The 26,012-nt window shown below is 41.5% G+C and overlaps 1 protein-coding gene across 1 annotated transcript in view; it reads left to right on the top strand.

The window, feature by feature from the left end:
- Positions 1-360: 360 nt before the first annotated feature.
- Positions 361-26,012, top strand: part of jam3b (junctional adhesion molecule 3b) — a 39,233-nt gene continuing 13,581 nt past the window's right edge. The window contains exon 1 of the mRNA XM_084074044.1: positions 361-492. Within this exon, the coding sequence (XP_083930170.1) occupies positions 444-492 (49 nt within the window). The 5' untranslated portion in view covers positions 361-443. The remainder of the gene's footprint in view (positions 493-26,012) is intronic.

Raw genomic sequence — 26,012 nt, 5'->3', positions numbered from 1 at the left:
AATTGGGCTATTTAAATTGGAATTTGCATCTCGAACAGCACATACTGGAAGGCTGAACACTGGTGGGTTTTAATCTGAGCCTGCAGTTAATTCTGTACCTATAAGGCCACAGTTGTAAAGCCTCCTATACATCTTGTCAACTATAAATTATTGTCTGTGTAAAGAATGATGCTTTCAGTAGCTATGGCAACCCAATATAATAGGACCCCCCTTTCCCAGCGTGCCTCTCTCTCTCTCTCTCTCTCTCTCTCTCTCTCTCTCTCTCTCGCTCTCTCTCTCTCTGTGTGTCCAACCCTCTCTCGCCCCCCCCTCTCTCTCGCTCGCTCGCTCGCTCGCTCTCTCTCTCTGTGTCCAGCCCTCTCTCTCTCCTCCATCCACTCCAAAGCGTTTTAGATTACTTTGCGCATGTACAGCCAAACAGAACATTGCATCGACTCTCTAAGATGGCGATAACACGTCTGGCTTGCCTTCTGATTCTGCTCTCAACTCACTGTAAGTAAAACTGCGTGTGGATTGTACTTATATTTCCCCTTTATTGTCTTCGACGGTGTCCTTTAAATCTTAAAGCTTTAAGCCGGTGAAATGGATTCTGTTACAGAAGTGATCTTCTTCTCTGACCCACAACTAAACAGTGTTGCCATGTCCGCTTATTATAAGCGGCTTATGTTTCTGTAAAGTTGCTTGAAATATTGGTAGTCTTTCTAAAGTGTTGCTTATTTGAGCTTGTTTCCTAACGTTGTTAAAATAAGTAGTTGTCCTTGACATTTTCATGTCAAGGACCCCCCAATGAATATTTGGCCACAGACCCCCCATCTGAAAATATATTGTGCCAGGAACCCCCCCAGGCTACAAGATTATTGTTTTCTTAATTTGAAAATGGCAGATCTACAAGCTCACAACGCGTCGCATCGTGAACGCGTTGTAAGCTTTTAGGTCGGCAAATACCCGTAGCCTAGTCGCTTCTTTCGGGCTTGTTTTCATAGACCCCTGGTTACTTGTTTCTCTCGCAAGATCTGGCAACAGAGCAACTAAACTCCAACCAGACTAGTCATCTGGACTGGAAGTAAAACAAAAAAACTCTCATTTATACTTTAACGTTTATGTCAGAATAATGGACTCCATTAAATGCCGTGTTCTCGGTTTACCGATTGACAAAAGCACGCATTAAAAAAGCGCTAATCCGCGATCCGCTCTATTGTTTCGCAAATCCATCGCATGCCGGACTCGGATAGCTTCTTTATTAATGTACAGCTACGGTTATAGTATTCCGTACAATGATAATGTTGTTAAAATAAACACACAGTATATACGCATATATCTCTTTATTAGCCTATTCACTTGGAGCTCTTGAGTTATACATTTGGGGCACATTTCGAGTAAGTTTCTCGATTTTTCTCCACTTTCAAAAGTTTTACTCGCTGAACTTGGAGGAGTGGGTTTATGTATGGTTACATGTATTCTTTAGTTGGACCAGAAATGTCTTGTTTAAGTGTTTATAACATGGTGTTATAACCGTCCTTCTTGGTAATAATGTGAGTCAGTGAGTCGCGCTGAAAGTGGTGATGCGAGTTAACGGTTTTTCCTATGAGGGAATAAAGAGCAGCGTTGCCAGGTTTTGTGAGAGAAACAAGCACCTAGGTCTGGGAAAACAATCCCAAAAGAAGCAACTACTGGCCACATGAACACTTTAAACGTATATGATCTACAATGAGCTTGTAGATCTGCTATTTTCACACGGGTCCCTGGCTCAAAATATTTTCAGTCCGCAGACAAATACATATAGGCCCTATTCATTTGGGGGTCCCTGACATGAAAATGTTGGAGAACCGCTGGTTTAAACAACAGTAGGAAACAAGCCGAGAATAAGCAAGTAGGCTACACTTTAGAAACAAGCCCAAATAAGCGCAACCCTCAACCACCAACAAGTAACTTCACAGAAAAAGAAGCCCAAAGTCGCTTATAATAAGCGGACATGGCAACACTGGTGAACAGACGGGCTTCTGCGTCCCCCCCATTATAACTCGTTTAAACCAACGGCGAGATACAGTGTAACTCCTTTAGATGGTACAGGTACAGTCAATGTGTTTACTGTTTACAGTGAGTGTACTGTACATGTGTCGGTTCTGTAAATTGTGTTTATTTTAAGGAGGTGATGGAATCCTACTTTGCTTCCATGTTTGGACTCCCGGGAACAAATTAGAAATTAGTCAACTGTTGCATCATCTTGCAATTATAGGTGCATTTTTGCATTTCCTTTTGTTTGTTTGAATGAGATCATTTTGAAAATGAATAGGCCAGCAAACTTAACTTTTTTAATACCAATGGTTTAGTACTTTTACTTAAGTACATTTTGAATTCCGGACTTTTACTTGTAACAGAGTATTTCTACATTGCAGTATTGCTACTTTTATGATTATTATTTACTTTTAAGTAAAACATTTAGTACTTTTACCACCACTGCTTATATTCTTGAATAGCAAATCGTAGAACCCTGACATATTGTATGGAACAAGGACAAACACACATACAGTAAGACAGTGCCTACAGCTTCAGTGATCTTCTAAGTGTGCAGATTGGCTTAAATGTTTTGAGATTTAGTTTAGGGATAGAATGGAGCTTGTTTCAAATCTGTTGCTGGTGTCTTAAGACTGTCTTACTGTCTCTGTCTGGTAGTAGGCCTATGCTTTCGTTCTGTTGCATAAGTCAATCTGTGAGGGGTCATGCTGACATCCAGAAACAATTTACATTTTCAGAGGGGATTTACTTGTCTAAGGTTTAAGATATTTTTTTTGACTTGTCTGGACAGGGTTTTAGCCATGCCGTCAGCTGGCTTCCAGTCAGCACCTCTGCTGTCCTTAGAAGCAGGCCAAATGTGGTTATACCACAGCTGAACTAACAGAATCTGACCTGGCCAATGATGGCCACAAGACACACTTTAAATGTATAATTGTTGCGTATGGCATTGATTAAGCATGGGTACTCATAGAATTAACTATGGTGTTTTTTTTATATGGTTGTCTTAATCTGGGAGTCTGAATCACACTGTGTGATTACAATATACATGCATTATCAATGTGTTCATTTTTATTTTTCTGTAGCGGTCAAATTAAATGCGGCTTCTGTGTGTGTTTGAGATGCTATTGTTATTGTCATGGATATAACCAGTAGCCTACAGCTGACCAGTCCTGTAAAGATGCTTCATTTCAATGTCAAAGTAGCAAAATAGTTGTCTGGCTTTTATGTTTAAGTGTGTGTGATTGTATGTTTACAGCAGACCTTTCAGTCAGATCTAAATGGAACATTTTCCATTGTTGGCTTTACCTGAACTGTTTTACTTTAATATGCCAAAGAAAGCAGCATGCACTGGTTCATCTGCCAGGAAGCCGCTGCCAAGAGCAGAGCCAAGATATGTAGAGCTTGGATGCTGCTCAAAGTGGATTAGTTCTGAGCTAATATAAACTTTAAGATCATCACTTGGATTCTTTTACGAAGCACCTGTGCTCATCCATATGCTCCATGATTTATTGCCTTTATATATATTTGGATTAATTTGAATACATAAACAAATTAAGAAAAGTCAGCACATTTCTTTTTTTTTTATAACATAAATGCAATATTAGCCTACTGCCTAATATTGTGTATTAAGCAAAATTGCACTTTGGTAAAGGTTTAGGTGGTGTATTAGTTACCTTGCCATGATGTAACTCTAAATATTGGTGCAATATCGGCAATGATTGTTCTGTTGATTCGAAATGTATATCCCTCTCCATTGACATTGCAATAAACAGGCATCAAAGTCACTCTTTTAGCATATTATTTTATTTATTTGTATCATAAAAATGTCAACTTCATGTTTATTTTACTATTTGAATTAGGAAGAAGATCTGGACTGGATAGCTATTTCTGGGAAAACCTTGCCCAATTGACTTGTTTGTGACTCAACATAAGTTTTCACATAATTGCAGCTGAGAATAAACCAATTGAGCGCTTTGGGACAAGATAGAGAGTCTCTTTAACTGAACAGATAAGATCATGGGTAAAGCTGTCCACTGGTGTTGTGTTGACTCCCATATTCTCACTCCTGATAAAACAAGGAAGCTTTAGACATTCAACCATTTGTTAGAACCACCTGGACACTAGCGTCCCTATTCTGGGCATGTCACAATAGCCGAACATTTGGTGAAAACAGGTGAAAATAGCAGACCTACAAAAAGACCTGTGAGCTTGTAGATCGTCAATTTCCGCTGTTTTATGTATATATAGGGTTTTAGTTCAATCAGAGCCAAGTGGTCAGCGGTTCATTCATGCTTTGGCATGTGTGGTATAGCAGGCTGGCATGGTTGATGTGTGCCCCAGGATGAGTGCTGATAGTTCCTCCCACCGGAGGTGCATGTTGTCAGATGTTTCCCTACGCACCCAAAGCTCGTGAGCAAATGTTTAGAGCGCTCTCTGAATGGCATGCTGGGCCCCTGTGGGCAAGTTACATACAGTCTGACATTTTACTGGAGAGACAGTAAATGGCAGTGTAACACAGGGAGAATGAATGCGCAGAAAGCATGTCACTTCCTGCCAAGTACTTGTTTTATCACTGTTTGGATGTATCTTCTCTAGAAAGCCTGAGTGAGACGGATACCAACAACATGGCGCATTTAACCACTTAAGCCCTACAGTATACATTTAGTTGACCGGGCTGTCTATACTTTGTCCCCACCTCTCTTCACTGAAAACGGCAGCTCTACCAGCTCAGATCTACGTGAGCTTGTAAATCAGCTGTTATCACCAAATGTTTGGCTATAAAGAAATGCCCCGAGTGGTCTGCGCTCAAACAGCTACCAGAAGAAAAGCGTTTGGCCCGAGTTGGTACATTTGTCATGGATGCTACCGATCGATTGTAATATGTTCATAACAAATTGTAGTGTTCAAATCTGATCAGAAGATAATTAGAACACGCCTTGGCTCACCCAGATGGATATCTGTAGGGAAACAGTTTTTCATTGGGATACAGGCAAAGCACTGTATCACATGACCCTTGCTGTGGAATGGACCCAAACAGCTGAGTAGGCGTGGGTGGAGGTGTTTGAGGCAGTCAGGGACGTGACCAGAAATATCTGTGGCGTCCCTCCCAAACCTGTGTGTGTGTGTGTGTGTGTGTGTGTGTGTGTCTGTGGTTGTGTGTGTGTGTGTGTGTGTGTGTGTGTGTGTGTGTGTGTGTGTGTGTGTGTGTGTGTGTGTGTGTGTGTGTGTGTGTGTGTGTGTGTGTGTGTGTGTGTGTGTGTGTGTGTGTGTGTGTGTTTTGTGCTAGCAGCAAATGCAGCATTCCGAATAGAAAACATATGGGGGGAAAATCTTCATATCATGTGTGCAGGGAATAACAATCATACCCACCTGTTTTTCTGCGAGATAAAAGGGAACCATGTTGATGAGCAGGACCCCGGGGCCCAAGAAGAGAGGGAAAAAATAATATGAGGACTTTGTAAGGAAAGCACAACTGAAGTTGCGTGAAAAACACGTTGGATTTGAGGATGCCTCTCCAGAGACAGAAATCTACACAAAGTCAAGTCCTCACAGGGAAGAATCCAGCCTTCTATCCCACTTTTATCATTTTCCCTCTCTCAGTAAGCTGTAGCAGATGCTGAGGTTAAAAGCTAAACACCATCACACTAGCATTCCAGAAATGGCAGTTATGTGCAGCGTGCCTCCATCGCACCATATTCAAATGGCGGCCATTACATCATGCTCGAGTATGATGTAAGAGCAAAATGGCCACCATTTGATTATGTGTAATGTCAATAAGACTATCATGATAAAAAAAAAAGAAACACTGGAAGCCATTTCTTAGATAGTGCATAATTGGACAAAACCTCCTAATGGCAATATTACAAACACCATTGCCTACCTCATGGGAAAATCTAAATATATAGTGTAGGCTAAAGGCCAAAGGATACGTTCCACATCCGCATAGCCACTTAAATTCGTCACCAACTCATATACACGACCACGTGCACATGCGCTGGAAAAGAAAAATAGATACTCTTCGGAGAGGTTGAGTAAAGAGATTTGTCGCTTTATTTTATGAACATGTGATAAGGACTTGAACTTGAAATTGAAAGTTTGTTGGCAGGTTTGATAAAGAAAATACAAACCTAAATTAAAAAGACTTCTCAAATCTTTGCTGAATCTGAATCCCAGGAATGCCTCTTCTCACAATGGCAAGTCCTTCAGTTGTCTGGAAGGTCATTAGGGGGTGCCTTGTATTAAGTGCAGTTTGTGTTGCTACTGAATGTGTGCACGTCTGCAGACACCAAATTGTAGTATATACAAAAACATATATAAATCTGCTGTATGCAGACCCTTGCATCTACACGGACGCACAAAGTATAATCAGGCCTATAATAGAATTTCTCATAAAAGGCAATCTGGTATCAGATGCACACACAATAGAAAAGATATCGGAGAAATGACAAATAATTATCTTGCATGGTTTAATAAATCTTTCCTGATAGCCGGCAGAAATGGTTGTTTGTTTTGCCAGGATGTTATTATGTGATGTTTAGACTACTCGAGATGAACAGGATAATCTTTGAGATGCCAAGCTCCAATCCGTCTGAGTTAGGGCAATGTTATAGGCTTCCTGTTTAAAGATCTTTATCTGTGGTCCCTAGAGGCAGGAAGTACTAGTGCAGTGTTTCCCTGCTCTTGTGCTCACTGGACACTGATGGAGCATATCAATAAGTCAGATGAGACTGCCATCGATCAAACATCGGGATGTTGTCAGCTTAGTGAAATAATTAGGGGCTTCATTAATGACGTGATGCTGGCGATGAACTACGCGTGGTTGAGCTACCGTCTCTATGAAAGAAGAGGGCTCGAGGCGGCGCTCTGTGCTGGGAGTCATAACCAGATAATCGCTCCGGATTCATCCTCTGTTTACCGGCCTGTAACAAAAGGCAATTACCAAACTAAAAATAGCCAAAAGGCAGTGTCATATGACAACCTCAGGTGTTTTGGTCACAGTTAGTTCCACAGCATTGCGCCCATAGTCAGACACGTATACGTACATATATGATTTGAGATGGAATATTCGATGCAGCCATTAACCATATGTATCTAAATGATTTTGGTGTTTTCATGTTGCAGAATTCAAGCTGTTTAGAAGAAGGGCACAGCTCGAGGATGCTGTGTGCCAGGTCATGGGGTATTAAACGTTTCCTTATTCATACAAGCCCTAAAAGTAATCAGTGAAATATTCAAATCAATCAGAAATCTCTAAAATAGTTCAGGGAGACTAAAATAAATACAGTATGGTGTTGCAGTTCGTCCTAGCTGTTGTTATGTTGAAAGTCTCAGTGGAGCATTTTTGGATGAGTTGTAGGCAGGGGAGAGACTGGGGAGTTTGCCAGGAGTTACAGTAATCTAACTGAGAAGAAATAATAGCATGGATGACATTCTCTAGGTCACCGTGGGATAAAAAAAGAAAACGATAGAAAAAAGGCCCTCGTTTTGAGATAGCCTATTTCATAGCTGGAGAAAGCATGACTGAACAATCCTTTTGACCGGTTCATCAGAACCATGATCTGGATTTAAAAGAAGAGGAAAAATAATCACCTTTTTTTTCTTCTCTAAATCTCATTCTGTGGATTATATTTAAAGACCCCATGAAATGGAATTCAGAGCAAAGTTGGTGACGTATGCCCCCAGTGGAAACGCAGAATGGATTGGAGCTGAAAGGCTAATCTGTGATAAAGTTGAAGTAACAGTAACTTTCTATTATGCATTACCTTAGAAACAAGCTGCAGTACAGCACCTCAAGTGCCCTCACCAGATGTCAATCATAACGTTATGCTGCTTAGTGCTCTCGGCACAACTGCAGGAAAAAGGGAGTGGGGAGATGACTTTTATCTGATATGAAAGTGAGTGTCTAAAGGGAAGACATTTGTTTAGCATTCTTTGGGCCTGTGTCATCTCCTGCAGCATAATTTTCCCATTTCCCGCAGTCTCCTAAATTCGGAGGCCGTAACTACTGATGGAGCTGTTCCACCCATGTCCTCTGACAGACATCTGTCCTCCAATCATACATTTTGTAATGTTCTACTGCAGAGGCAGTGATTGACAGCTCTGCTTAAGAAGAGTACTCAAAGTCATATTTATCTGAATAGCAACAAGGAGCATCTTGTTGCACGGCCAGTCAATAAGATCAATTCTAATAGGCACATACTAAATGCTCTATCTGCGACTCAAGTCTTTGACGATGATAATCGTCAAACAGAAGCAATTATAGCTTCGGACAGAAGTGACCATGTTGAGGAATTTATTAGGGACAGCCAGATGACAGGTAGAAGATGTCATACTGACATGTTCAAGGACCAAGTGTGAAATGGGTTTAATACCGCTCAGCACAGCAGAGTTCTTACACAATCAATATGGCCCTGGTCAGTGCTGGTGACCTGGAACCTTATGGGCTCATGTTCTATTATTTTGTATTAAATTGAGCAACTATTTATGGCGGGCTGATGAATCTCCAGCCTGCTAACCTGCCATTTTGAAACGTCACACATTGAGCTCCTAAAGCTGTAGCGTATCATCAAAAGTTGAGAGATTAAATCAATGTCCTGTGTACGATGCAGTGTACGTACATTATAGTCATCATATAATACATTGTGAAAAGGACTCAATGGTGCTGTACTTGACAGCACAGTTTCTCCAGAGAGGGGATTTCAGAGTGCTTGCGGTAGGACATGACAGAAATCTTGGTGGCCATCCAAAGGGAGTTACATACCAATGAGTAACAGAGCGTATATGTGTGTGTGTGTGCGTGCGTGTTTGTGGGTGAGAGAGTACATCAGTACATGTGCATACTGTATGTGTGAGAGTTACCGGGGTGATGTTTTGAATTTCACGGTGAGTTTCCAGTGAAAAATGTCTTAGCAAGCCGTTTCAAAGTACTCACGACTGACTCTTCATCAGTTCAGTGACACATGCATCACTAATGGTTCACAATGAGGCTAAAAAGCTCAGTATCGATGAAATCCTCAATCCTCCTTTAAACCATCTTAAGCTTAGCGCACAGAAAATATATAATGTCACCCAGTTCATTTACATTTCCTTTCAAATGTGTTTTCAGGTAAACCGCATTCAACTCTAGCGTCCCTATTCTGGGCGAACATTTGGCAAAAATAGCACATCTACGGCTCTAATGCTACCTGTAATTCCATCATGATTTTGTGCACAATAAGAATACTGTAAAATATGAACGTTTTCAACATTGTGAAGAGCTGTGGAGGGGAATAACAGTATAGACTCGTGGGGGTGGCCGGTCAACAAAGTATACAGGGTTTATTAAGAATCAATGTTGCCATCCTAAACAAATCAAGTCATCACAAACTTCTTGGGGCAGGTTGATAGAAGTACACGCACGACACACAAGTAACACACAACACACACACACACACACACACACAGACATTTCTCAAAGCATGCTGTACAAGACAGGAGTACAAGAAATGTTTCTTCATGTAAATTCAAAAAGGGCATCAGACTCTTTCAGATCAATAGTTTCTCTGTTGTGGAAACCCCACCAGTTGCATCATTGCAGTCAGTGATGCTTTCAAGCTGACTGGCCAGATAGTGTTGACAGATTGTAACCGCACCATCTGTCCATATGGTGTGAGATGCTATCCCTTCTGGGCTACTTAGTGGTAAAGATGTTCGGATTTAACTGGAATAGATAGCGCTGTTACAGTATGCCGCTTTACAACTTGGAATGTTTTATGAGGAGGAAAAATGTGATGTTTGTTATTAATGTATTAAAACAAAGATTAGCTTTAACCACTTAAATCGTATATACTTTATTGGCTGGGGTCCCCTAGGGGTCTATACTTCAAACTGAGCTCTCTCTGCCCTCGATTTCCTGTCTTTTTACACTCTTATCCTATCCTAAAAAATAAGCATATAAATGCAGAAAGAATAACTTGGAAAAGTACTATAAGACGATCATGAATACATTCATCTGACTGTCGTTGGTCTGCCCGCATAAAAACTTCAACAGCTGGGTGAAAAAAACATCCTAAAGTGTTTGGATGGAAGGTGAATAAATATTTAAAGAATGTTGAAATGGCTGATATCTAGGGACATAATGGAATTTCCTGATCCTGTCAGAAAAGATCATTGTGTGTGGGTAATGATCTGAGAGTCCATGTCTTTTGTGGGTTTCACTGTACTGAGTAGGGCTATAGAGCGTGGTAGAAGCCCAGAGACCGCATGTACACAGTCCAGTTGTCACACGTGTGTGAGGACATACTTTGGGTAAGTACGTGCTTCAGATATTTGCCAGGATGCCAGACATAGGTGGCGAGTTTGTAACATGGTGGCCCATGCCTGAGCGCTGTTAGAGGGAGCATTGCCTTGGGATCTTTTCCTAGTTGTGTTTCATAGTAAACAATATAATCATATAGTAATATTACTGAAACTGAAGCTGAAGGGTTGGTCATCTTTGTAAATGATCATTTTGAAGGCATGGGCTACTGCCTCAAAGTGGTTCTAATTTTAGCTGCATGTTGCTTGCCTGAAGTCAATACTTCACATTACTAGGAAATAATAATAGTAATAATAATATTAATGATGATAATAATAATAATAATAATAAGGGTAATAATAATAATAATAATAATAATAATAATAACAATAAGAATAATAATAATAAAAACAAATTAAATAATTAAAATAAAAACAATTACAAATTTGTTTAAAAGGAACAAATTTAAAGTATCTTTGAAGAGCATTATTATTTTCACTATTTCCAGATAAAAGGCAAAAAGCAAAAGAAGTGGTAAAGAGACTAATGTTCCACATGTGAGCCGAGGGATTTCCTGACTTGTATGCAGTAAAGTTGATAATTAAGCTTCTCTTCACATTCCAGCTATGTAATACAGCAGAAACACCCCTAAAATGACATTTTCTTTATCTCTCATGCCATTTCCTTTCACAAGGCAGTCCCACTTCCAAAGCCAGCTTAACATATTTATACAATGGTCTTTATCAGAGCCGACAAGATAACCTTAGAAGGAAGACCCACCAAGAACATGGAGATTTGTCTGCCTGCCTGAATAATGAGGGACTATTACTGTAAGGGAACAAACGTATCCCTGACAGTAATGTATCCCTTTGTAACTCTCTGACGTACTTAGATAAGGTTCCATTTGGTACAGAGTGTGTTCCATAAAGCAAGAAGAAAGCAAATAACTGTAGCTGTCGAGTTTTGTAAGGTATTTGATCCGTGCGTGCAGCTTGCAAAGACATTACATTATACCAAGCCACATCTCATCATTCTTGTCTAGAACTAAAGAAGCTGTACATGGAGCACAGATGTGCAAATCCTAAAATATTCAACACATACAAAAGCAAAGAGCCAACAAATAATTTATTGAGAAAATAAAAAGACAAACAGTAGAACGCACAAGAACAAAGCCTTTAGTCGGCAGGGATAAAGTTTACAGCGCTCACATGGGACCCCCAAGGAGATGTGTGTGCCTGTTGTGTAGAAAACTAGAGAAAAACACACTGAGGCCACCCCCCCCCACCCACACACACACACACACACACACACACACACACACACACACACACACACACACACACACACACACACACACACACACATTACCCAACTCTACTCCACCCCTAAGTTGAACCCAGAGTTTCGTCAGGACCCACCATTCCAGCTCAATCCGGTGTGAGCGAGAACAATTATCTTATGGCTTTGTGCGCTTTCCACCACACTTTCAGATGAAGTCTACATGTATCTAGGCTGATGACTGCCTCAAAATGACCTCCGTCCAACTGATGCTTGGTGTAATGAACATCCCCCCTCCAGTGTAGCCACTCATGCGGAACTGACCAACCATGCAGTTTATCTCTGATCACCAACCATCAAGATCATCCCTGCACATGGCTGAGGGCGGCATCCTGTGGCCAGGCTTCTTGTTGGTGTGGTACTCGGGAGGGAGAAGGGCATTGTTCTTCAAGGAGAAGGCTAGGATAGTCAGGGCTTTGGGGCCTTGTGATCACGTGTAAGGTCTCAGATATGATTGTGTGGTGAACAGTGTGTGCTATCATTTATGTCTGCTCTGTTATACTGTTGTCCCATCAGTGAGGAGTAGAATGCATTTAAGCTGATCAGGCCTGGCAGATGGCCAATCTGTGTTAGTCATCGTTTATCAGGGGTGGGCCAGCTATGTGCTGCTCCAGAGATTCCATAGATATTCCACACTAGGAGCAACAGGCAGACTAGCGGCTCTTCTCTCTAAGTGATGGAATATTCGACTCACTGCTACGAATGTTCAGCTGCAATCAGTGCCTATTAACAGGTTATTTTTTTCCTACACATGGCTGAGTCCTTCCAGGGTTACATATTGCATATAATACGGCACAGACTGTATCATCTTGTCAGATGAAACTGAATTTGCCACAAATGATGAGGTAAACGGAAATCCACGGGTTTGTATTTCCTTTCTGGATCAAGGTCCAGAGGCAGGCTGCTTTCTGCTGTCCTACTGGCACGTAAACACCAGACAAAGGCATAATCTGCTTACAAAACAGCTCAGTGGTTCTTAGCTTTGCAGAAAGACAAAGATTATGTTGAAAAACAACCTCTTTCAAAGCATTTTCATGCAGTATATTGTATGTATTTGACCTTGTTATTTATTGCCACCCCGAGGTAAATCATAAAGAGGCGATAATATTGAAACAAGGGTCACACGTAAGGTGGGGTTTCCTTACTCAGCCATACCAGCCACAAGTGCCACAGAAAACTTTGTGTGTGGATACAAGCAAAGACAGCAGGTGACTAAGGTCACCAGCCGGGCCCTATTTTTAACACGACAGCACTTTGGAGCTAAGCCTAATTTCGTCGAACGTGCTTCGCTAAAATAAGAGATTTTCAGCAAAAAAAAGTGAATAAATGATCTTCAACTGAAAATGCTTTGCATTGTGTTTTTTTAGTTAACGACTTGAGCCGAAACTAGTCATTCTACAAGCTCACAACACATCATGATGCAATTGTGACCTTTTGGATCTGCTATTTTTGCTATTTAAAGAGACAATGATGACAATTTATAATGGTCTGTAATTTATAATTGTCTGTAAGTACGGCGGTTTGAGAGTGGTTAAATCAGTTCTTTTCATAGAGCAGCACTGTTGTACAACAAAGTAAATGGTACCAAGCGTCAACAGGCTGTACCATGGCATGCACCTTTATTGTTTCCTGTGTGACTGTAAGAGCATGATGGCATAGCTCACGTTATGTAGTCTGGAAATAGTACTCAGCGGCATTGAGCCGTGTCGTTAGGTTGCCTGTCTATTGCATGTGTCTGGCATTTCCCACGGAAACCCACAGAGGATTCTTCCCTGAGCAGGTGATGGAAGCTGGAGAGGGGAGGTCAGTGGCAGCATGAGGCTCAGATGCTTCCCCCATCCCTCCACCAGCTGCTGTACAGCAACATTCCCTTTGCAACAACTCAGGCGGCCTATGCAAACTATTTGAGGCTAGAGTATGCCTTTGTGCACATTTGTTGTCTGAGAAGAAGGCCGCTCACTGAGTCACCCGTAACCGGAAATGTCTCACTTTTATGTCTCCATTTTCATATGTATTGTTGTTATTGCAGACAGTATATGCAGTTGTTGTTATTTCAATTTTCACTCATTTTCAAAAAGTTTCACAATTAGCAAAAGTAGCAGATCTACAAGCTCATAACATGTTGCATCGGGGTGTGAGCTTATAGATAGGCTATTTGCGATCTATCAACATCGCACGATGCATACCATATAAAATATGGCTGAAGTGGTTAACCGGAAATTGCTCACTTTGGTGTCAACATCTCTCTTTCTTTATTGGATAGTAGGCACGTTTTAGACAAATGACAAATAATCATAATGATTTACTGTCCGCTCTGAATCTCTCAGAATGGAATGTGATGTCTCAGAAGTTTAGTATGTGGATCTTTATGAGCGAGCAACTCCACCCTTTTAGTGAGAAGCTATTTTGTCAATGTGGAGTAAACAACTATTAGAATGCACAGTAGTACAATCTTTCTGGATGTAAATATGATTTTAATCAATACTCATATGCAATTGTATGATTTCTTTACAACTCTAATATATGCCAAAGAATCGACAGCAAAGGCTTTTCTGTCATTGCAAAGACCGGAGTTAATTTAACTCTGGACCCTGGAGTGTAAAAAATTGCCCAACTCTAAATAAAAATACAGGGGAGAAAGTTATGGCTTATTTGGCCTTGGTGGCCTTTTTACTTTTACAATCGACAAATGACTTTGTCGATTGAGTCTGGTGGTAAAAATGTGACCCATGTCCCTTCAACCATGCCTGTCAAAGCTTGGCTCACCTGTGATCACTTGTCCCCACACACAGTCACACACTGTTGGTGACCTCACATTCTACTCTGTTGTGCATGTATTCCACACTAGTGCTTACTAAGGAGCAATGAAATTGCCTGACTTGCTTCCCACAGCATTATACAAAATGCTGGCCAGATGCTAGAATTTGAAAGCCTGGAGGTCTGGTTTAACAGAAATCTTTTGCGAAAGTGTAAATCTTGAGCAGCAGTAACTTGTTTGACCCTTGACTCCCTACTTAACAGTATTGATTGGGGGCCGGTTTGCTATGCAATAACCATCAGCACTCCTCTCTCTATATATACAGTAGGTTTGACAGTAAAAGTAAACATCAAGCAGATTCTGGTTCTGCATCTCTCAAAAGCATTTCACGTTGTGAATTGAGGTGTATATAGTAACTAACTAATAATCATTTTCTAGTGTCTATTCAAGAAGTGAAGTGATTGACAGCCTTCTTTTACATGTCGTACTCTACAGCCATACATCATTGCTCCAGAACAACAGTGAAAGCACTTAGGCTGGTGGATTTGAATTGTTGCTCATTGCTTAACAGCCTGAGGTCTGCACGCCTGCATGCATGAAAAAAAAAAAAAAAGTAAATGGAATAGCATGTGGTTGAGTTCTTAAGAAATAAACAGGTTCAGCTATTGCCAGCGCTGATAATGAAAACCACACACTGTCAGGTCTGGCCAAGAGTTTTGATAAATGTTATTTTTGTTGATAGACATGAGAAAGGGAAATCTTTCTTAAACCTGTCTCAGAATCAACTTTATTGTCACATCACAGGTTCAAAAACAGTTGGTGAAATTCGTGTTTGTGCAAGCTATCTATAGTTTCTTTCTTAGTCTGTCATTAGTCATATACTCCTTGAGAATCACAGTAAAAAAGGATACATCGCCAAAACTGGAGCAAGACCATTGGGGCCACATAATAGAGAGTTCAAAAGGGAAGGGAATGTATGCATTCAACTGGCCTAACTGTCATGGATTACTGAGTTGCTGGCTGCCCCGTTACACAAGATGGCTTTTGTTCAGGAGTGCAAACAAAGGCCAATTAATGAGATGGACTAACAGGAACCAGCTACTGTTGGAAGAGTAGACTTTAGAAACACAAGTGATTTGTGCTGTTCCTGCTGTTTCTGGGCCGATAGCATCTCGATGATGGGGCTGAATGCCGCCGGGAGGCCCTATTATGAAGAGTTTATGAGCTTCCTGCTGCCTTCTCACACATTGTACGTCCCAAGTGCTACTATTGTGTGCTGCAGTGTTCAGCACATGACTGTCTCTGGCTCCACTCTGGCTGTACTGGCTACAGGCCTCACATCTGCATCAGGGGTGTCACACACTCTGTTGGTTAGTGTGAATCGATTACAGTGATTTGTAATAGGTGTACAAGTAGGGCTGCCACTATCGATGCATTCTACTTGTGTGACTATTTACCCTGTTGTTTGTTGATTATGGTTCATTGCTTACTCTGCTTAGTGCGATCTTGCACTTTTAAGTCGCTCTGGATAAGAGCATCTCCTAAATGCACAAAAATAGCGAAGAAAACCACACAACACTGTGCACAAGCTTATAGACTTGTAGATCTACTATGGGTTAGGGTTAGGGTTAGGGGTTAGGGTTTTTTACAATCGATTAAATTCATTAATTCAATTAAATGTCACATCCCTAAATACAAGGACAGAGAGAATATATACTGTGGGTGGCTGTGGGTTAGGACAAAGCTAAACAGGTGAAAACAAGGCAAAAGGAAGTGGCCTAAGCGTTCCTGCATAGAGCGTTTTTGTCCCTAAACGCAGCGCCACAAAAAGACTCCCTTTCAGCGCAGCACTTTTGAAACCTTCTGCGTGGGCATCCTTGGACCATGCAGGAAGTGAGGCAGATTAAACCTTTTGGTGCTGCTAAGTCAACATGTCTCTTCTCTGCAGTGTTGCGTTATTGTTCAGCTGTCAGACGAGCCTTAGCCCATCGCGGTCAGCGACACTCACCGGCCACACACTCAACAATGGCCGCTTATCTCTGCGGCCAGCGTGGCTCAGCACCCCACCCCCGACTCTGTCAGTGTACTGGCCAAATACATTATTATTATTAGTAGGTAAAGGAAGTACTGGGCTGGTACACAAAACAACCCTCAGTGTTCATTTAACTATATTAGACTCTATTTAACTCTAGAGAGTGTATGATATGTCTGGTATCTAAGTTCTCGTACCATGTTGTAATGTACAGGAGTAATCATTTAGCCACTTCCTGCCTGGTCTATTCTGCGCGAAGATTTTCCGAAATTGTGAAAGATTTTCAACATTGTTAAAAAGTGTGTGTGTGTGTGTGTGTGTGTGTGTGTGTGTGTGTGTGTGTGTGTGTGTGTGTGTGTGTGTGTGTGTGACACTGTGTGTGTGTGTGTGTGTGTGTGTGTGTGTGTGTGTGTGTGTGTGTGTGTGTGTGTGTGTGTGTGTGTGTGTGTGTGTGTGTGTGTGTGTGTGTGTGTGTGTGTGCGCGCGCCGGTTGGGGGTTTATGAGCTTTAGAATGCAGGGACCAAGAGACAGCCTGTGGAATGTTGTTATCCGGGGATTCACCACCATGGTATGATTTGACCAGTTCATTATTCACCTGAAGGGGCATATGGTAGTAGTTCACATTGGTAGTAGTCATTGATGAAACACTGCACTAGTAGTTAAATTAAACATCTAATTATTCACAATCAGCAGGCTCAGGCTGTCTCAGTAGCTGCCTATTTCACAGAAGCCAGTGCCTTAGCTACGCATAAACCACAGAGATTTATTTTCATCGCACTTGGAAAGGGCTGGGGTGAAAATTGCATTCCTAATTAGGATTAAGGAAGGGGTCAGTCTGCCTGGACTAGAATGTAAGGCATTTGCAGTGAGCACGGCTGATGCCATCTGTGCGGAGTGTGGTGAGGAGCTAATTCTGGCACTGAGCGCGGTGCGATTTAACACAGAATTTTCATGGTGGCAGACCCTTGTCAACTTCAAGCATGGGATCTGAGTCTGTCTGCACCCCCACAAAAAAACTGTTGCATTCAGCTGAAATAAGCCCCCCCCCCTCTCACACACACACACACACACACACACACACACACACACACACACACACACACACACACACACACACACACACACACACACACACACACACACACACACACAAACTTCCCTTTACATCTTTAAGCTGACGCCATGAACCTTCTCAATTCATTTAGACGGCCAGCATGTGTGTCATGTCAGATTGCTGGTGTGTCAGAGATGCTGTGCCATGGAGAAGCCTGCTCTTGGCCTCATACCTCAATGTGTTTTGACAAGGCCTTCTCAGCATCCTCGTGGGGCTCTCGCGGGTTCTGACCTGGCTGAGGAAAATTGGCCAGCATTATAATTGTGCTTGAAGTTCAGTCAAGGCTTCCTCTGGTTGATTGTGTGGCAGGGAGATGCGCGGCTGCACTTCAGTCCTTACCTGAGAGGGCAACTAATTAGCAGGCTGTGGTGGTTCAGCGTGGTGCTGACAGCCACTATAAATAGTGCTTGGACTTTCTGGATGCTAACCTGTTCTCACCCTAGTGAGGAATAACTCATAGATATGAACTCATGACTGTCCACTATACTGTATATCATAACTAGCTTGCAGAGAAACCAGCTGGAAATGAAGTTGATACTAAATCATTGCCTCCCGCGTCACGATGCAACACGTTGTGAGCTTGTAGATCTTCTATTTGTACTTATTTACTATTTTTATGGAATTTCAAATAAAAAAATAAAAAAATTACATTTCTGAAACATTTAGATTTCTTTGTTAAAATCTTTTGAAATAATATTTTTTGGGAAAATTGTAGGAAATAAAAATGGGATATTTATTCGACTTACTGTACTTAGTTACTCAAGTTGTGCTACTCATGCACTGCAGTTCAAAGGCGAGTGCTCTACCGACTGAGCTGCCCGGACAGGCGGACACCATAACCACTTAAGGGCTAATACACACTGCAAGATATTTGGTCCGATTATGCCGATTATGCTCCTTTTTTGGAGCTCGCCGACAAAACCCACGACCTGGCGCAAGATCGGGCTTCGCTCGTCGTGTGTGAAAGGCAGTGATTCCAGCGCTCTGCGATGCGTTCCCGAGTGTTTCTAGATATCTAGCACGTTTGATATTTGGCTCTGTCGCTGACTGGACATCATACAATATGAATAGGGTTACGATCACTCTGTGAGGAGATCCGTGCTACAGCCAATGAGAGCACAGCACCGGGAGGGTCGCTGGGACCGCGCCACTCCTGCCCGCAACAACAAATGTATTGCCATTTAGTCCCCCCATCCAGTTCAAGCCTGCAATATCTCCATTGAGATCTAAAAAGTAACCTTACAAAACAGAATGAGAGAGTGAGCGAGCGTGCTCGAGGGGGGGAATGTTTATTTGAGAGGAATTGCACACACAGAGAGAGAGAGAGAGAGAGAGGGAGAGAGAGAGCCAGAGAGCAAGCTGTGTGCGCGTGTGCGCGTGTGCGCGTGCGCGCGTGCGTGTGTGTGTGTGTGTATGTGTGTGTGTGTGTGTGTGTGTGTGTGTGTGTGTGTGTGTGTGTGTGTGTGTGTGTGTTTTTAACAGACAGATAGATGGATAGATATAGACCTTTTTTTGGTCCCCATGGGAAGATTCTGGTGTTACAAATATTGGTAAAATGTTGATATTGCAGTTTTAAATATAGTTAGCTATCCTATTAAAAAAATGCTTGAATCAGCAGCATGGACTACGCAACTGTTATTATTAAACATTTGGAACACACTCGCTCCTTCTCTGTTGCTCAAAAGGTTCAAAAGTATTAGCCTATCATGTTCTCCACAAAGTTTTCCCATGTCATTTTAGTCTCAGTTAGGTTCAGGTCTGTTTTCCCACTCCATATGTGGAATGTCTTTATTCTTTAGACACAATAGCCATCAACCATTGTTCTGATCAATTAGCATTCATTCACTCCTCCTACAGCCTGGAACTGTGTCACAAAACAAAGGTCCTCATTTGCCTCCGTGAGGGTTAAGCCCATGTGAACAGGGCAGTGTGTGACAACAAACAGAGTACTATTTTTTCCAGGCACAAGGATCTGATCAACCCCATGCCAAGATGTTCACATGACTTTATGAATGAACCCAACAATATTCTCTTCAAAGGCTATTCACAGCATAACATTACCCTTTAATAGTTAGATTGTCAAGGGGCAATTTTGGCCAATCCAGAGTTCATTGTAATGATAACAAATGCAGAAAATAGCAGTGGAGCTCAGATTTAAACGGCCATTACAGTCTAATTTTGGAAGATTGAGATTACTTTAATACAACACAAACTGTTTCTAGTAACATTTAGGCAAGAAATAGGACAGTTGCTCAACATTGATTCATAAGTGTAAACATCTAGTGTAAACATTTCTTAAAATTTGAATGCCCCTTTCTTTGGTCTAAGAACACAGCAAGAGGCTGTGAACTAAATAAATGCAAGAACATTTTCCATTTATTGCTACACACATCGACATTTATATTTACAAGAATAACTAAACTTAATGTCAGGGTGAACCATGGCCAATCTGCTCTGTGCTATATTTACAAGTGCAATGGATATACACTAAGGTAAAGAGAGCAGCAGAAGGCTAATTCTAATAAAGGGTACATATGGTTTCTCTCAGAGTTAATCATTATTATTACAACAAACACGTACAAACACATGGCAGTCTATTGATTCTCGCAGGTTTCTAACACACCAGCAATTACACACGGGAGACATCGTCACAAAGAGAAGTACAAAATGCAAATGGAGTCCGTCCATGGATGTGCATCTGTGTGGATTCTCTGACCAATCAATTAAGCAGCGTTTTTAATCACCATGTGGTACCGCCTCAGCTTGCTTGGAACATATGGGGGGTACTAAAAAAAGTTCCTGCTTCTAAAAAAGGAAGGGTAGAGTCGGGACTATAAAATGGAAAAGCACCAGTAGTCTGCAGAATTCCTGTCATGTATTCCATGTAGTACATCATTAGGCAACAGCAACTTGTTGCTGAACTTATATTAAATTACTTTGCACATTAACAGAGTCCTGTTGCGTCAATTCAGTATGCAATTGTGTCACACAATGCTTATAACCTATTTAGTTTGTATCCAAGTTTCTAACAGTGGATAATGTTACAGTTACAATTTGCGTTTGTAATTTGCAACATTGACATTTTGACATGAGGATGAGCTAGAGGAAAAGTCATGAGGTCACCCAAGTGGTTAGTGTTCACCCTCTGGGGAGTTTGAATGTGCTCAGCAAATTGATTGGAAATCAATCCGAAATTAGATTTTGAGAGATATTTTGTGAATGTTGCTTAATGGTGATGCTAGGAAGGGGCACTGGGTCACCTTAATGAGTAAATGAGTAGGGGCAGTATTGTTTTTTAAATATCCCCCACCAACCTCTAGCGGAGGGGGGGAAACATGTTTATTAGGGAATGTAAATTATCCAGATACATCAGGTGTTACCAGTTTTGTCTGGACTCGCCTCCACTGAATAACCTTGCAGATAGTAAACATATTGTAGGTTTATTTATGTTTAATGCTGTATGCTTATCAGAAACCTATGCTATCAATGCCAACCGTATAAATTGCTACATTGCTTTGTAGGAGGTAATAGGAAGCAATTGTGTCACACAAGCCTTGCACTAATTAGATTTGATCAGAATACTTTTGATCTAAGCAGGTTCTGTCACTTGTGCACATACAAACTATTCTGAGTAGAATCGCGGCAGCTACACAAGGCCCCAAATCCGAAGTGACAGTCCATTGCACCGGGGCGGGCTAAAGGCACAGTACATAAGGTAGAAGAGCCACAGATCCATTCCTATACTGCTCGGGACCAGTCCTGTGTTAGAGTCAGTTGTACTTCGCTCGAGGATGAAGTGAGAGCGGGCCAGATGCAGACACTAACACTGACACAAAGTGACAGGTTCCCAGGCATTTGGTGACACCATGGGCTGGCTCCTCTACCCCCTCCAGTCTACCATTGGCTCAGTCCAGGCCCAGCTCTTTGACCCTGCCTACATCAGAGGGCTCAGCAGCAGTAAAGCACACGGCTGAAAATGTCCTCTGAGCTTACGGCCTACGGCAGCCTCATATGGAAATGTGGAATAAATGAATGGACAACGAGGCCTCACGGGGAGTGCTGAACTTTGTTTGAGTCCACCTGAAAAATGAAATGCAAATGAGCTTTCTCCTTGATACTGAGGCGCAACTACTAGCCAGGCAGAATTAGTGTACACAAGGGATGGAACAGCCCAAATGAATAAATAACACTGGGTATACTTCTTGTGCTCAGGACATCAATTTGAACGAACCCGATTACTTTTGGTTTTACTGTGTGTAGTGATTTGAGTTACTCCTCACACGCTGTTGTTAATCCAAAAAAAAAGAGGGTATTTTTGTTTTTGTTTTGGAAACTTAGCACATCAGGTGCTAAGTGTCTCTGTAGCTGCATGTCTGTGAATTTGTTACTTTATTCTGGCCTGTAGTGAACCTAGGTTGTTCTGCGGATTGCGGATTGTGGTTGGAATCACAGTACAAGTCTGACCACTTGGTATCCAAAAATGCAAAAGGAATGTGAAAAAAATAGACATGTGGGGCGGAAACCTTCTACGTCCAAAACGGTTCCAATGTAGTTATTTAGTCAAAAGCTCTTGTTAATACTTTTCATTGGTTAAATATTTATAAACTTCACAGATACACATAACCACTTTCATTATCACTTTCAAACTTTAAAAAAAATAGCAGATCTACAAGCTCGAGCTTGTACATTGGCTTTTTTCGCTATCTTTGTGTGACATAAATTTATGAAAAAACATAATTGAAATATGGAGATACAAGGTTTCTGCCCGTCAGCGATGATATACATATTTTTGCTCACATTTGGACCTGACCTATCATGATGATATGATAAACATCACTGTGCAACAATAACCATATCTGTAGCCAAAGCTAAATTACCCCTTAGCTGTGTGGTGTCCTCATAAGCTGACAACAGTGTCATGTGAGGTGAAGTGAGATTTCACATTTTAATTTACTGTTACACCATTGAAAATTATATTCTTTCTATATGCTACCCGGTTACATACTATACTCTCATATGTTATTACCTCGCTTGGAATAGCAAAGTGATTTACTCACCTTCTCAGTTCTCTGTGACATGGACTCCTGGCATTAACAAGAGGGTGAAATCCATACTAACGTGTGTACTATAGGTACACACGTTTGTTATCAACTATATGTTCTATAAAGGGGGGGGAAATAGATAACTTGTTTGTTTTAGCACACATGTAAAGTGGGAAACTTAACACAGTCACTATTTCCTATTTCCTCTAAACATGTCACTCCTCCTGTTATACAGACAGTGACTTTTCATCTGCACGCACATCTGCAGGATTTACCGTATGTTGGTTTAATACTGTATATTGTACAGTAACTGCCTATAGTACTGTACATGTTTTACATACACACTTTGTCACAAGCTACTTGGGCTCTGTCTTCTTTCTCAGATCCGACGTGGTGACACTTGCTTAGCAGCTGGAGGTGTCTAAGGTATTTGCTTTCTTGAGGTTGCGTTATCTTTGCGTCAAGGGCTCTATATATAGGTGCACTACAAGGATGGCAGATTATATAGGTGGCACAGGCACAGTTCCAAAACTTATTTTCCCTTTCAAGCCAATGGGGAGGTGATGTCCCCTGTGAAAGCATTGATCCCATTAAAAGAAGAAAGAAAAAACTTGATATAGTTTTATATATCAGTAACGCAATGCGCTGAATGTTCACCTCAGACTCAGAGTACAGATGCTAGGGTTCACGTGGTTAAATGAACACTGAGGATTTGACTGTGTCCACACACTGTTGGACGAGCACAGCTGTGAAGGTACGACGTGAGGTCACTCTTCCTTCCCTAAAAACACTCCCTCCGTGTGGGGGGGGGGGGGGGTCTTTGTTGTTGTTGGTAGTGGTGGTGATGGGTGGAGGTGGGGGGTCTTTGTGTTGTGGAGGGGTTGTCTTCCGTTACCAAGGAAAAGTGATGAGGTCAGTTTATCCACTTTCTCCCACCACTGGCCAAACAGGTGGAATCCTCTCTGGAGCTCTGGTCAGCGGTGGGGGGAAGGGCATCCAGTTACCAATGCAAATATCATGAATATTGCTATGGGAACTGGAGCACCAGAGAATCCATTGTCTAGGATCTAGCTGTAATCGTCTCTCAGAAAGAAGCTTATGGTAATATGGAATGCTCTTATGAATTAATTTGTCAGGCTTTGTATCCCAGCTGACGTACAGTTCTATCAAATGGAAATTAGCATCTCTGAGGGTATAAAACATGCAAGACATCAGAGGATGTTACTGAAAAATATGATGTTCAGCTTCCTGTCTATTTTTTGATTGCCTTCCACATACAGTAGCCCACACATAGCACCGTGCAAATATCTATGGGCTTGGGTGTACTACAATTGATTCTCCATTTAAAAAAAATAATCTTTCACTTTGAATAAGTACATTGCATGTGCATTGAATTTTATATGTTGTCTGTGATTTGCCACATTCTGCTCGGGGCTCACACTGAACTTTGAGCATTGTGACCAAAAACAGACCTACATGATTAAGCATGCAGTGCCAAAAACTGTAACCTAGTTTACTCGAGAAGATAAATATTTACACAGATAAATTCCATCAGTAATTTCTTAACACTATTGTAAAAATAGTGTAAAAATACACGAGGAGAGTTGGCAGCCTCTTAACACAGCATGAATTGCAAAGGGCAACAGGCAGTTATTATGCTTCCCTTTCTAGTGGGCAGGGAAGTATCTAGGTTTCCTGAAATATTTATGTCATTTAGTCATTTGAGGATACAAACGAAAATGGAGAGGATTTCTGGCCAGGAAATGCACCAAAAAAAAGAAAAAGAAAAGAAGAAGATGCAAACTTGGATCGGCCTATTTCCTGTAGAATGTGTTTATCGTAAATTAACTAAAAGCCATATAGGCAGGCACGGCTCTACAGTTATTAACACATACAACCGATATACTATTGATTTATGTGGTTATATTAGCAAATATGGATTTCATTTTAATCACACTTAATTGACACAGAAGAGTTGAATGCTGGCTCTGGCAGGGCCTCTATGGCACTGAGTAGGTATGGCCTCTTTAGGGTTGTATAGCATAGATGGAATTCTGACTGCCTTTACTCAAAGTATTCCACACTTGAGCGGTGAGGTCAGGGCAACACCAGCTGAAATGGCAGGAGAGAAAGAACCACAGCGTCATGCATTTGCACTTGAAGGCTAATTAGAGAATGATGAGCCAGTGAACTCATTTTAGAATCCCTGTTAGAATCTTTGCCCTCCAATTTGGACTGGCAGCTTAGTTTGTGGTGAAATATAAGTTGTGCATTTTGACACGCTGCTTGCTAGATAATTTTTCTGCTGTAAAAAGAACAGTGATAGAGTTAATTTATACTTCAAATTAACCCGTCTTATTGTGGATTCTTACCTTGCTATGCTAATGTCACTTTATGTTTAAAGCTGGAATAGGCTGTTGGCTGAATAAATGCTACGGGCATCTAGGCCGAATTATTCATGCAATGTTAACTTACTATATGTATATGAATATGTATGTAACATACATAAGTCCTCTGTCTGTGCCCTTGCACAGGCATTGTTTCATGCTCCGCCTTTGCAAAGGTCTAGTATCTACTGCTAGTACGTGTATGATATAGGATAGAACAGCTGACATAATATATTATTATCTCCTTGACATTTTTATGAGCCATTAAAGACATATCAGTCAGAAGTAAACACAGGAGGTGTGACCTTTGTGTTATCATTGGTGAATATGGCAGGTTAGTCAGAGTCAGACACAGCGAGTGTTTTTACTGGGAGACATTGGAGCCAAGCCCAGTTTAACATGGTCAGTATTGGGGAGGGAGCAACCGAGGACACCCCCATCAAATCACAGCTGTTGAACTTGGGAGGAGAATTAATTGGTCCTTTGGCCCCGATTGGTCGGTGAATAGACGCAATTTCTTCTTTGGGAATTGAATCAATGCAGCTCTTTAATAATAATGGAGGATATTATCTGATCCGTTGGCAGCAATATTTCATCCACTGACACAAAGCCATAAGCCTGATTTATACTTTGTTACGTGCCGGTGTCGCATACAATACACTGTACACTGGCCGAAAATAGCCAGTGTACAAGCTCACAGCCTGTGAGCTTGTAGATCTGCTATTTTCACCGTACAACAAAGTTTGAATTACTGTTCAGAAGCAATACTGTGCTTCTGATCATTAAATGAGTGTGTGCGGCTCAAGCAGCCTAACACGTGAAAAGGGGGCTGCAGGATAGCAACTGGTTGATGATGTTTTTGCAGAACCAGGTGCGCACACTTTGATCTCTGCAGCTTCCAAAGGGGCGTGGGAATATCCTGCGTAGGCGTTACAGTAGGTATAGAGATGTTCCACGGGGAATATCACCAGGTTGGCTAATTGAAGCGTTCTATTTATGACATCGGCTTCAACTCGTGGATCTTCAGAACATCCTTATGGGAAATTTAG

Source organism: Gymnoscopelus microlampas (assembly GCF_963454915.1).
Source record: "Gymnoscopelus microlampas genome assembly, chromosome: 12".
NCBI classification, from domain to species: Eukaryota; Metazoa; Chordata; class Actinopteri; order Myctophiformes; family Myctophidae; genus Gymnoscopelus; species Gymnoscopelus microlampas.
The sequence above is the reverse complement of the archived record's forward strand: the minus strand, read 5'-3'. Positions and strand labels throughout refer to the sequence as shown.